At 37.3% G+C, this 13,416-nt stretch overlaps 1 protein-coding gene across 2 annotated transcripts in view; it reads right to left on the bottom strand.

Annotated features, from left to right (window-relative positions):
- Nucleotides 1–644: 644 nt before the first annotated feature.
- Nucleotides 645–13,416, bottom strand: part of si:dkey-119f1.1 (uncharacterized protein LOC557127 homolog) — a 175,204-nt gene continuing 162,432 nt past the window's right edge. Inside the window, exons 26-27 of one of the 2 annotated variants that reach the window (XM_039748107.1) lie at nucleotides 4,547–4,644; nucleotides 645–1,345 (exon numbers count right to left, since the gene is read on the bottom strand). In XM_039748107.1, the coding sequence (XP_039604041.1) occupies nucleotides 1,243–1,345; nucleotides 4,547–4,644 (201 nt within the window). In that variant the 3' untranslated portion in view covers nucleotides 645–1,242. The remainder of the gene's footprint in view (nucleotides 1,346–4,546; nucleotides 4,645–13,416) is intronic. The other variant, XM_039748108.1, reaches the window with a different exon arrangement.

Raw genomic sequence — 13,416 nt, 5'->3', positions numbered from 1 at the left:
GACAAAGCTGAAAATATTTTACTTTTTATAATATGTGTGCCTTTCATTTTCACAATACTGACATCACTTAATTGAAAGGGCCTAAACTTTCAGTTTATTATAACAGCAACTGTAAAGCAAAATGAGCAACTTTTACATTCAGCAAATATTGATATTTTCCATAGATTCACCGTAATTGAAATATCAATATCTTTAATATCTTATCAATCTTAAAGGAATAATTTAGAAATATCAATCCTGTAAATAAAGAAAACTTGTATTGCTAAACTTTGTGTCATCACTGTAAGCATTTTTTTTTGATTTAGCCAGTATTTCATCCATGTGTTTTTAGATTTCAAACTTAACAGCATGACATGATAAACATTCAGAACAATAAGGATAAGAAAAAAAAAACTGCATCACAGAAGTAAATATGAATGAAAAGTAAACACAAATAATATATCTTGGTGGAATAATCGACAAACTACAAAAGTAGTACCATAAGCTGGTTCTTTTATTAACCAAAGTATTGTTTTCCAGAAACAGGAAAAAACACTTTAAGTAATATTTGACAATGTTAAAAATTTTCAGATAATAGAAAAATATAACATCACTAATAAATAAGAATAGTGAAACAACAGTTTTTAAAGTGCCATATAGAGAGAAAAAAATGAGAATGTTTTGGCTTTTTGACAAGTATACACACAAAAAATGGCACATTTTGTAAAATAATATATATCTTTTACATTTCACTAAAATTCTGCTTCTTAACTTAGCATTAGAAAACAGTATGAATGAATTTAAACATCAATATTCAATATTTCTTAGTGAAAGTGCAAAGAAAAAAATCCAGAATAAAACTCGGCAAATACGCATAAGAAAAAAAGAATATAGTCATTATAAAAGTAATTAAGAAAAAGGAAATGAACAGTAAAACAGTTGACAGATAAACTTCTAAAAGATGTAACTGTGTTTTTATTGGAACAGATGAATATCGCATAATATGAATGCTACATAATAGAGTTTATTGTATGATAACAATATTCAAACAAAGCTACTTTGACCTGAACGCTTAGAAACAGAAATTAAGTGACAACCTAAAAACAGTATGTATAAAACTGATTGAACATTAGTATATGTCTAATTTATATCTGCAGTTTCTGAGCAGCTATCTTCTGAAGGAAATATAAGCTGTGATATTTTCATGAATAGGTGTTCTGTAAATTGTGAAACTAATACAGCTCTAATTAATCACAAAAATATTTACTCCTCTTCTTGATTTCTTCTCTGGTAAGGTAATGTAGTTTGACCACGATCTGGATCACGCATCCGAAGAATTCGAATGAGGTTACTGTCTGGCAGAGAGCTGGGGAGGAAAAAATAAAAAGGTTAAGGCCAGTTTAATTTTAAAACTATGTTTATCTAATTATTAAATGAATTATATTTCTCATTTTCTAGTCATACCAACTTGGAATCATGAGGTTCAATGAAGAAATCAATCCTATATGGGGTACCAGTCCATCTCCATGCTATAATATAGTACTGTTAAAATAAAACTCGAGGACTGGTGTCAGTCCAGAGTTAGTTTTCTTGCACCCAGTAATAAATGCAATATATACATAGAAATATACATACATTTACTATAAAATAAAAATAATATCAATTTGGTTTAACACTGCTGAATAACGAGGCGGTGCCAGGATTAATTTCTCCTATACAACTTAATTTTACTTGTAGTTTCTACAAATAAATAGATGTTTCCTAAAGTACATATCTTACAAATTTCAAAAATATATATTTTTTTCATTATAGATATGAATGCACTATTTCAAAAATGTATTTACTTGTATTTCACTACTTGTAAGCAAAGGTAAATTGTACTCTAAATGTCCTAACAGTTTTAACTATACGTTTTAAAAGGACAGAAAAGTATAATGTATAAACTGGGATCATAAAAAAATCTCTCCACAAAATTCTGGAAACTACTAATTTAAGGAGACAGGTTGAAAATATGCTTGCTATATTATCAATGTAGGATAGTCTTCTCATATTTCAAGTGCTATTTTAAACTCTCCAAGTTGTTTAGTCTTTAAGCAGTAATAGGCACTCTGATTAGTCTTACAAAAATTAGTGCCTTGGTCAAAAACAATAATTTAGATGATCAGTACCAAAGAGAATATTGTGACCCTATGCCGGTTCTTTTTATCGGCTGAAAAAGATGTTTTCTTATTTATCAACTAAACCTTTTTAAACACATTTTATGATTTGATCAAATCAGAAATGAAAGAATAAATATTCTTATCCAGATCCAATGTTCCTCCTATAACTGCTATGAACATGGCAATATCTTGTGATATATGTGATAGAAATTAATGCTGAATAAATGCTTGTTGTAATCAGAAGTCCTGGAGGCACTGAGGAATCATTTACATACTTTGTAAAAAAAAGAAAAAAGAATGACATTGGGTAATGCTCTTGAAATTACAGATAATGTATTTTTTATTTAAAATGTGTATTCATGCAGATGCATGCTGATTATCCAGTGTTTCAATCGTGTTATACATATGTGTAGTACTGTGAAAAAGTATTTGGCACCCTACATTTCTTATATAAATTTTGTCTTAGATGTTTATTTTTTTGTATTCTGTAACTAACTGTGCGTCAGTTGACAACAGCAAATATCACATTTCCAAAAAATTGAAACTTACAGAATGTTTTGGGTTTTGTTAAAGAAAGTACATACTTAAACAAACATAACAAACAAGTGCGAATGATCAATGGCATCATGAGATGACAGAACCAAATTGATTGACTAGAAAAGAAACAGCCACGGAAGGAATCAAACTGGGTGAAGGGCAACCAAAATAAAATATGAGGGTGTGACAGCATAACCTTCAAATCGTCAATTCATGCACCATGAGAAGAGTGAGCATAACAACATGACACAAGCTGGACATTGAACAATGGCAATGAGTGTTATAGACTGACGTGAGCATTAATATCTGCAGGAAAATTCGTTAAGTAGAGCAGAGGTGTCCTGTAGGTTTAGCGGTACATTTCTGCAAATGGAATTGATGATCGGGTCAGTATTTATGGAATTTTTAATGCTAAAAAGGACAAGATTCCGACCTATCACACAATACCAGCAGAGAAGCACCTGACAATGGACAATGACCCCAGGCACATGGCCAAGGACTTAAAGAACTTTCTACCAAAAAAGGAGTTATGTAAGTATTGGCAAAATCTTAAAAGTCTAAATGTATGTATGAGGTTGTCTACGATTACCTGAAGAAACAGATGCAAGTAAGGTGGAAAAGTGGTGTTGAGAACAGTACTTGAAAAACTGTATTGTCTCTTTGAAAATCCAAGAATAACTGGAGAAATTGAATCATACAGGGTAAATGACTCAAAGGAAATAGTACTAAATAGTGATACATTGGATTGTGTTAAATATCACACAGGAAGCATCAAAAAAAAAATAGTAAAAACAATGGCAAAAAAGGGGATTTCTTCACTGATTTAAAGAAGGTGTACTGGAGTATATAAGGTAATGAAAAAATGAAGTGTGGCACAAAGAAAGGACATTAAAAGAAGCAAAATTTAACATTTGTGCATTAGGAGAAAAACCAATATACATATTAGAAGGGGAGGCTAAGAACCTTCATTTTTATGGTGAAATAATGCTGAATATTTAATCAAAGCATTTTAAACCGAATTTAATTTGAAGCCAAATAATATTCAAACTCAGAAAATATGTTTCTTATAAGAAATTAGCATAGCAAATAATGAGTCTTGCAATGAATATTATTAAATCACATTATTCTTTAAATGGTAATATAAAACATTTTGCAGCATATTCAGAAAGAGCGCAGATAGTCAGAAAAAAAATTCTCTCTCTCTCTCTAGATCAAAAATAGCAGATTATGTACAAATATCAGTTATTAACTTAGTTTTACTATATATTTTATTTAAAAAAATGTTACTATTCTGGAAATTATTTGAATTCTACTATACACCTGCACACTTTCTCCATACTACAGTAGAAGTAACACACAAAATGTTGCATTACATAACTTTGGTTACATGCTCACTGCAGAAACAAAGGCTCATGTACAATTCCAGTTTGCTCAAGAATAAAGAAACTATACACAATTGAATCATCTCTAAACATAATGTGGATAGAAAAGAATATTGCCAAATCACAATGTCAAAAGAAACTAGTGCACAAGGTTAACACTTAAACTGTTTAAGATTCAAAAACTAACAAGAGAAGCATGTATTTGGCATTTATGTACTACATGATTATTTATTTTTTACATCTTTTCAGCATAAATATTCCATTAATGTACTGAGATTTTCAGGTAAGGAAGACAAGTTTTGAATGTGGGTCGTAATGATCATTAACCACAGAGACAAAAAATGGTCAAATGTTGCATGTTGAAAAAACTGCACAGGCAAGTAAGAATTTCTTTGTCCTCTAGATATTCGACAACAATATCCATAGAAACTAGAAACAAAAGAAAATATACACTTCATTTTATTAGTATTTAAAATTTGTTTAATTTACCTCATACTTTGAGGAGTGAGAAAAATAAACTGCCGGTATCGCTGACTATCTGCAATCTTCAACATCATGTCCATTGAAATTCTTCGGTTTACCATATCCTAAAGAAACACATCAAACAAAGATCTGTAGAAAAGATCCCATTATCCCAACATAAAACACAAGGTACTGATAGACCACATAATATCAAAATTATGTTTGTTTTAGCATTTACATGAGCATTTTAATGTTTCAATGTATTTCAACTACTGTTCAATTATAATTTTCTTATTCCACTCCCAATGTCAATGAGAATTATTTTAAGAATGCCATTTTATGCAATTTTATGTTTTTTCCATTTTTTGTTTCAACTTTCGTTCTTTTTTTAACTTTTAAATAAAACAAACAGTGCTTGCCTGCTCTAATTTTTAGGTCTAGAACCCTAATGATCTTGGAATCTCAAATTGGAAGTTAACATCAAATCCATTATTAAGAAGGCTTAACAGGGAATCTACAGTGCATCCGGAAAGTATTCACAGGGCATCACTTTTTCCACATTTTGTTATGTTACAGCCTTATTCCAAAATGGATTAATTTAATTTTTTTCCTCAGAATTCTACACACAACACCCCATAATGACAATGTGAAAAAAGTTTACTTGAAGTTTTTGCAAATTTATTAAAAATAAAAAAACTGAGAAATCACATGTACATATGTATTCACAGCCTTTGCTCAATACTTTGTCGATGCACCTTTGGCAGCAATTGCAGCCTCAAGTCTTTTTCAATATGATACCACAAGCTTGGCACACCTATCCTTGGCCAGTTTTGCCCATTCCTTTTTGCAGCACCTCTCAACCTCCATCAGGTTGGATGGGAAGCGTTGGTGCACAGCCATTTTAAGATCTCTCCAGAGATTTTCAATCAGATTCAAGTCTGCGCTCTGGCTGGGCCACTCAAAGACATTCACAGAGTTGTCCTGAAGCCACTCCTTTGATATCTTGGCTATGTCCTTAGGGTCGTTGTCCTGCTGAAGGATGAACCGTCGCCCCAGTCTGAGGTCAAGAGAGCTATGGAGCAGGTTTTCATCCAGGATGTCTCTGTACATTGCTGCAGTCATCTTTCCCTTTATCCTGACTAGTCTCCCAGTTCCTGCCGCTGAAAAACATCCCCACAGCATGATGATGCCACCACCATGCTTCACTGTAGGGATGGTATTGGCCTGGTGTTGGGAGTGCCTGGTTTCCTCCAAACGTGACGCCTGGCATTCACACCAAAGACTTCAACCTTTGTCTCATCAGACCAGAGAATTTTGTTTCTCATGGTCCGAGAGTCCTTCAGTTGCCTTTTGGTAAACTCCAGACGGGCTGCCATGTGCCTTTTACTAAGAAGTGCCTTCCGTCTGGACACTCTACTATACAGGCCTGATTGGTGGATTGCTTCAGAGATAGTTGTCCTTCTGGAAGATTCTCCTCTCTCCACAGAGGACATCTGGAGCTCTGACAGAGTGACCATCGGGTTCTTGGTCACCTCCCTGACTAAGGCCCTTCTCCCCCGATCGCTCAGTTTAGATGGCCAGCCAGCTCTAGGAAGAGTCCTGGTGGCTTCGAACTTCGTCCACTTACGAATGATGGAGGTCACTGTGCTCATTGGGACCTTCAAAGCAGCAGAAATTTTTTTGTGACCTTCCCCAGATTTGTGCCTCGAGACAATCCTGTCTCGGAGGTCTACAGACAATTCCTTTGACTTCATGCTTGGTTTGTGCTCTGACATGAACTGTCAGCTGTGGGACCTTACATAGACAGGTCTGTGTGCCTTTCCAAATCATGTCCAATCAACTGAATTTACCACAGGTGGACTCCAATTAAGCTGCAGAAACATATCTAGGATGATCAGGGGAAATAGGATGCACCTGAGCTCAATTTTGAGGTTCATGGCAAAGGCTGTGAATACTTATGTACATGTGCTTTCTCATTTTTTTTATTTTTAATAAATTTGCAAAAATCTGAAGTAAACTTTTTTCATGTTGTCATTATGGGGTGTTGTGTGTAGAATTCTGAGGAAAAAAATGAATGTAATCCATTTGGAATAAGGCTGTAACATAACAAAATGTGGAAAAAGTGATGCGCTGTGAATACTTTCCGTTTTTCTTTTTTTGTCTTTTTAAGGTACTTTTAAACTGACAAAGCCATTGGTAGCCCAGTACTATTTTGCAATCACTGAATCTGTTCCTCATGTCCTCCTTAACTGTTTGGTTTAGAGCAATAACAGTTCAGAACAATTTGATCAGAAGAGATAATAAATGAATGTGACTTGTTCGACTCAAGATTTCTATAACTCTAATTACAGGAGACATGCAAGTAACATTATTGTTGACCATTTCCATCCCGGACAGCACACCTATCAAGCCCTATACTATGGAAAACGTTACAGGATACTGAAGGTGAAAACACTGCATGAAAATAACCCCCCTTCCCCCCCAAACCACAACAGATTCTTAAGCTTATAAAACAACATCAAATTATTCTACTTATAACTGATCTTCTGCAACATTCTAATTCTAATGACCACTAATGAAAGGTAATATTTTCAACAGAGTTCTATAGCACAAGAGAAACTAAACAATTGACACTGATGATGGCTTTAATAGGGTTCTTTTAACTAAGGCTAGGCTACATCCACACTATTACATGTTTATTTAAAAATGCCAATATTAGTCTCCGTTTTCGCTATTCATCCACACTACCCCAGAATTTTTAAACTCCAAAAACAGAGACTTTTGGAAATGCTCTCAATAGACATTTTTAAATTAAAACATAGTAATGTGCACATAGCCAAAGGAAAGACTGGATTATTCTGTTTGTTTTAAGCTTTCTACTTATAATGATCCAATTTTGTAACAGTGTCTTATTTAAAAACAGATCCTGACACTGATGTTTACTGGATTATTATATGTTGACCTCTTTTGTAAATCACTTTGCCTAAAAGCGTTTTCTAAATGAATTAATATAATTGTCACTCCCTTCAAGCCATTTATATTACAAACATTTTGAAAAGGCAAATGAGATGCTAGCACATCATATACATACAAAAGAAAACCATTAGATTATTACAGAAATCAGTTCTTACACGAGCTCAAAAACTGTTAATCACAAAGGAAGAATAACATATTCAGGGAAAACAATAGTACAGTGATCCCCCAATATATTTTCATTTCTACTTTAAAACTTTTGTAAAAACAATATTTGTCCTTTATTTCCTGACCTGGGTGTGGTTAAATCTCTTTCTCGCGGGACTTATAACGCTGCTCATATTGTGAAGGGGGGGTCTGAACGCATGCTAAAGAGATGCGATCGGTTCAGCTGGTGTTTTGCAGCTGCTGGCCAGCTGTGTGTTGTGCCTGTCGCGCTTTGCGTCAATCACTTAAAAGCCTGTACAGCAGTTGTCCTTTTGCTGTTAGTGTTCTGTAGAAGAAGGAGGAAGAGAGGGAATTGAACGCACGATAAGGAGAAGTGCTCGGATCATCTGCTGGCTTGCTGAAACTGGTAAGCTGCATGATCTGCTTGTCGTTGTTTTAAGAGCTGGGAGCATCTGAAGTTTTTCTGCCAAAAGCATTCCAACAACTGCTTGGTTAGAGGTCAGTGAACTTGTTTTAAATTGTTTGTAAGTAGGGCGTGACATGCAAAAGTCACTGTCTCACAGGTTTTGCTTCCTAAGGTTGTAATGTCTAGTCTTGCGTGTTGTCAAAGTGTCTCTCCGAGATGATCTGGTCCCCTCGGAGGTATGCTATGCTACTGCCATTTCGCTTCTCTCCTGCTCGTGTTGTGAAGGGGTGGAGCTGAACGCACGCTAAGCAGAAGAGATGTTACTCATATCCTTAGCCCGACATCCACATATCATGTGTTTACAAAGTGTGTTTTAATAAGTCTACATGCGTGTGAGAGGGAAATTTTAAGGCTTAAACTATGAAGAAAAAAAAAAAAAAAAGTTTATTTATATAGTCTTTCTATATCGCGGACTTTCACCTATCGCTGATGGGTCTGGAATGTAACTTCAGTGATAGGCGGGGAATCACTGTACATTATACTTTCCTGAGACTAACAAAAACAAGGCCCCAGTCAATATTTATATATATATATACTGCTCAAAAGAATTAAAGGAACACTTTTTAATCAGAGTATAGCATAAAGTCAATGAAACTTATGGGATATTAATCTGGTCAGTTAAGTAGCAGAGGGGGTTGTTAATCAGTTTCAGCTGCTGTGGTGTTAATGAAATTAACAACAGATGCACTAGAGGGGCAACAATGAGATGACCCCCAAAACAGGAATGGTTTAACAGGTGGAGGCCACTGACATTTTTCCCTCCTCATCTTTTCTGACTGTTTCTTTACTAGTTTTGCATTTGGCTACAGTCAGTGTCACTACTGGTAGCATGAGGCGATACCTGGACCCTACAGAGGTTGCACAGGTAGTCCAACTTCTCCAGGATGGCACGTCAATACGTGTCATTGCCAGGAGGTTTGCTGTATCTCCCTGCACAGTCTCAAGGGCATGGAGGAGATTCTAGGAGACAAGCAGTTACTCTAGGAGAGCTGGAGAGGGCCATAGAAGGTCCATAACCCATCAGCAGGACCAGTATCTGCTCCTTTGGGCAAGAGGAAAAGGATGAGCACTGCCAGAGCCCTACAAAATGACCTCCAGCAGGCCACTGGTGTGAATGTCTCTGACCAAACAACCAGAAAGACTTCATGAGGGTGACCCAAGGGCCCCATGTCCTCTAATGGGCCCTGAGCTCACTGCCCAGCAGCATGCAACTCGATTGGCATTCGCCATAGAATACCAGAATTGGCAGATGCACCACTGGTGCTGGCATTCGCCATAGAATACCAGAATTGGCAGATGCACCACTGGTGCCCTGTGCTTTTTACAGATGAGAGCAGGTTCACCCTGAGCACGTGACAGAAGTGAAAAGGGTCTGGAGAAGCCATGGAGAACATTATGCTGCCTGTAACATCATTCAGCATGAGCAGTTTGGTGGTGAGTTAATGATTGTCTGGGGAGGCATATCCATGGAGGGTCACACAGACCGCTACAGGCTTGACAAAGGCACCTTGGCTGCCATTAGGTATCTGGATGAAATCCTTGGACCCATTGTCAGCCCCTATGCTGGTACAATGGCTCCTGGTGCACGACAATTCCTGGCCTCATGTGGTGAGAGTATGCAGGCAGTTCCTAGAGGATAAAGGAATTGATACCATTGACTGGCCACCACACTTTCCTGACCTAAATCCAATAGAACACCTCTGGGACATAATGTTTTGGTCTATCCAATGCCACCAGGTTGCACCTCAGACTGTAAAGGAGCTCAGTGATGCCCTGGTGGAGATCTGGGAGGAGATCCCACACAACATCATCTGTCATCTCATTAGAAGCATGCACCGATGTTGTCAGGCATGTATACAAGAACACAGGGGCCATACAAAGTGCTGCGTACAATTTTGAGTTGCTGCAATTACATTTTGGCAAAATGGACTAGCCTGCCACATAATTTTTTCACTCTGATTTTTAGGGCGTCTTTGAATTCAGGGCTCTGTAGGTTGATCATTTTTATTTCCATCAAACGATGTGGCATCCTTTCGTTCCTAACATTACCCAGTCTACATCAGTATAGATATCCAGGAGGATTTCTTTTTCCCATTGAGATCTGATGTGTTTTCAAAGTGTTCCTTTAATTTTTTTGAGCAGTATATATATATATATATATATATATATATATATATATATATATATATATATATATATATATATATATATATACACACAGTGGTGTGAAAAACTATTTGCCCCCTTCCTGATTTCTTATTCTTTTGCATGTTTGTCACACAAAATGTTTCTGATCATCAAACACATTTAACCATTAGTCAAATATAACACAAGTAAACACAAAATGCAGTTTTTAAATGATGGTTTTTATTATTTAGGGAGAAAATAAAACCCAAACCTACATGGCCCTGTGTGAAAAAGTAATTGCCCCCTGAACCTAATAACTGGTTGGGCCACCCTTAGCAGCAATAACTGCAATCAAGCGTTTGCGATCACTTGCAATGAGTCTTTTACAGCGCACTGGTGGAATTTTGGCCCACTCATCTTTGCAGAATTGTTGTAATTCAGCTTTATTTGAGGGTTTTCTAGCATGAACCGCCCTTTTAAGGTCATGCCATAGCATCTCAATTGGATTCAGGTCAGGACTTTGACTAGGCCACTCCAAAGTCTTCATTTTGTTTTCTTCAGCCATTCAGAGGTGGATTTGCTGGTGTGTTTTGGGTCATTGTCCTGTTGCAGCACCCAAGATCGCTTCAGCTTGAGTTGACAAACAGATGGCCGGACGTTCTCTTTCAGGATTTTTTGGTGGACAGTAGAATTCATGGTTCCATCTATTACAGCAAGCCTTCCAGGTCCTGAAGCAGCAAAACCACCCCAGACCATCACACTACCACCACCATATTTTACTGTTGGTGTGATGTTCTTTTTCTGAAATGCTGTGTTCCTTTTACGCCAGATGTAACGGACATTTGCCTTCCAAAAGTTCAACTTTCGTCTCATCAGTCCACAATGTATTTTCCCAAAAGTCTTGGCAATCATTGAGATGTTTCTTTGCAAAATTGAGACGAGCCCTAATGTTCTTTTTGCTTAACAGTGGTTTGCGTCTTGGAAATCTGCCATGCAGGCCGTTTTTGCCCAGTCTCTTTCTTATGGTGGAGTCGTGAACACTGACTTTAATTGAGGCAAGTGAGGCCTGCAGTTCTTTAGACGTTGTCCTGGGGTCTTTTGTGACTTCTCGGATGAGTCGTCTCTGCGCTCTTGGGGTAATTTTGGTCGGCCGGCCACTCCTGGGAAGGTTTACCACTGTTCCATGTTTTTGTCATTTGTGGATAATGGCTCTCACTGTGGTTCGCTGGAGTCCCAAAGCTTTAGAAATGGCTTTATAACCTTTACCAGAGTGATAGATCTCAATTACTTCTGTTCTCATTTGTTCCTGAATTTCTTTGGATCTTGGCATGATGTCTAGCTTTTGAGGTGCTTTTGGTCTACTTCTCTGTGTCAGGCAGCTCCTATTTAAGTGATTTCTTGATTGAAACAGGTGTGGCAGTAATCAGGCCTGGGGGTGGCTATGGAAATTGAACTCAGGTGTGATACACCAGAGTTAGGTTATTTTTTAAAAAGGGGGCAATTACTTTTTCACACAGGGCCATGTAGGTTTGAATTTTTTTTCTTCCTAAATAATAAAAACCATCATTTAAAAACTGCATTTTGTGTTTACTTGTGTTATATTTGACTAATGGTTAAATGTGTTTGATGATCAGAAACATTTTGCGTGACAAACATGCAAAAGAATAAGAAATCAGGAAGGGGGCAAATAGTTTTTCACACCACTGTATATATATACAGTCATGGCCGAAATTATCGGCACCCCTGGAATTTTCCCAGAAAATGCACCATTTCTCCCAGAAAATTGTTGCAATTACAAATGTTTTGGTATACACATGTTTATTTCCTTTATGTGCATTGGAACAACACAAAAAAACAGAGGAAAAAAAAGCCAAATCTGACATGTCACACAGAACTCCAAAAATGGGCCGGACAAAATTATTGGCACCTTTTCAAATTTGTGGGTAAATCGTTTTATTACAAGCATATGATGCTCGTTTGAACTCACCTGTGGCAAGAAACGGGTGCTGGCAATACAGCAATCACACCTGAAGCCAGTTTAAAATGGAGAAAAGTTGACTCAACCTTTCTGTTATGTGTCTGAGTGTGCCACACTAAGCATGGAGAACAGAAAGAGTAGAGAATTGTCTGAGGACTTGAGAACAAAAATTGTGGAAAAATATCAACAAAATCAAGGTTACAAGTCCATCTCCAGAGATCTTCATGTTCCTTTGTCCACTGTGCGCAACATAATCAAGAAGTTCACAACACATGGTGCTGTAGCTAATCTCCTTGGACGTGGATGGAAGAGAAAAATTGATAAAAGACTGCAACAAAGGATAGTCCGAATGGTGGATAAACAGCCAGAATCAACTTCAAAACATATTCAAGCTGTTCTGCAGACTCAGGGTGCAACAGCGTCCGCTCGAACTATCCGTCGACATCTGAAGGAAATGAAACGCTATGGCAGGAGAGCCAGGAGGACCCCACTGCTGACACAGAAACATAAAAAAGCCAGACTGGAGTTTGCCAAAATGTACTTGAGGAAGCCAAAATCCTTCTGGTCGAACGTCTTGTGGACAGATGAGACCAAGGTAGTGCTTTTTGGTAAAGCTCATCATTCTACTGTTTAGAGAAAACAGAATGAGGCCTACGAAGAAAAGAGCACAGTACCTACAGTCAAACATGGTGGAGGTTCTAAGATGTTTTGGGGATGTTTTGCTGCCTCTGGCACTGGATGCCTTGACTGTGTGCAAGGCATCATGAAATCTGAAGACTACCAAAAGATATTGGGGCGCAATGTAGGGTCCAGTGTCAGAAAGCTGGGTCTGCATCAGAGGTCATGGGTGTTCCAGCAGGACAATGACCCCAAACATACCTCTAAAAGCACCCAGAAATGGTTGAAGACAAAGCACTGGAGAATTCTGGTGGCCAGCAATGAGTTCAGATCTAAATCCGATTGAACACTTATGGATAGATCTCAAAATTACTGTTGGGAGAAGGCGCCATTCAAATCTGAGAGACCTTGAGCAGTGTGCAATAGAAGGGTGGTCTGAAATTCCAGTTGAGAGGTGTAACAACTTTGTTGATGGTTATAGGAAGCGCTTGATTTCAGCTATTTTTTCCAAAGGGCGTGCAACCAAATATTAAGTTGAGGGTGCCAATAATTTTGTCCAGCCTGGTT

The sequence above is a fragment of the Polypterus senegalus genome, chromosome 3 (assembly GCF_016835505.1).
Source record: "Polypterus senegalus isolate Bchr_013 chromosome 3, ASM1683550v1, whole genome shotgun sequence".
In the NCBI taxonomy this organism is placed as follows: Eukaryota; Metazoa; Chordata; class Cladistia; order Polypteriformes; family Polypteridae; genus Polypterus; species Polypterus senegalus.
This window is presented reverse-complemented; position numbering and strand designations above follow the sequence as displayed.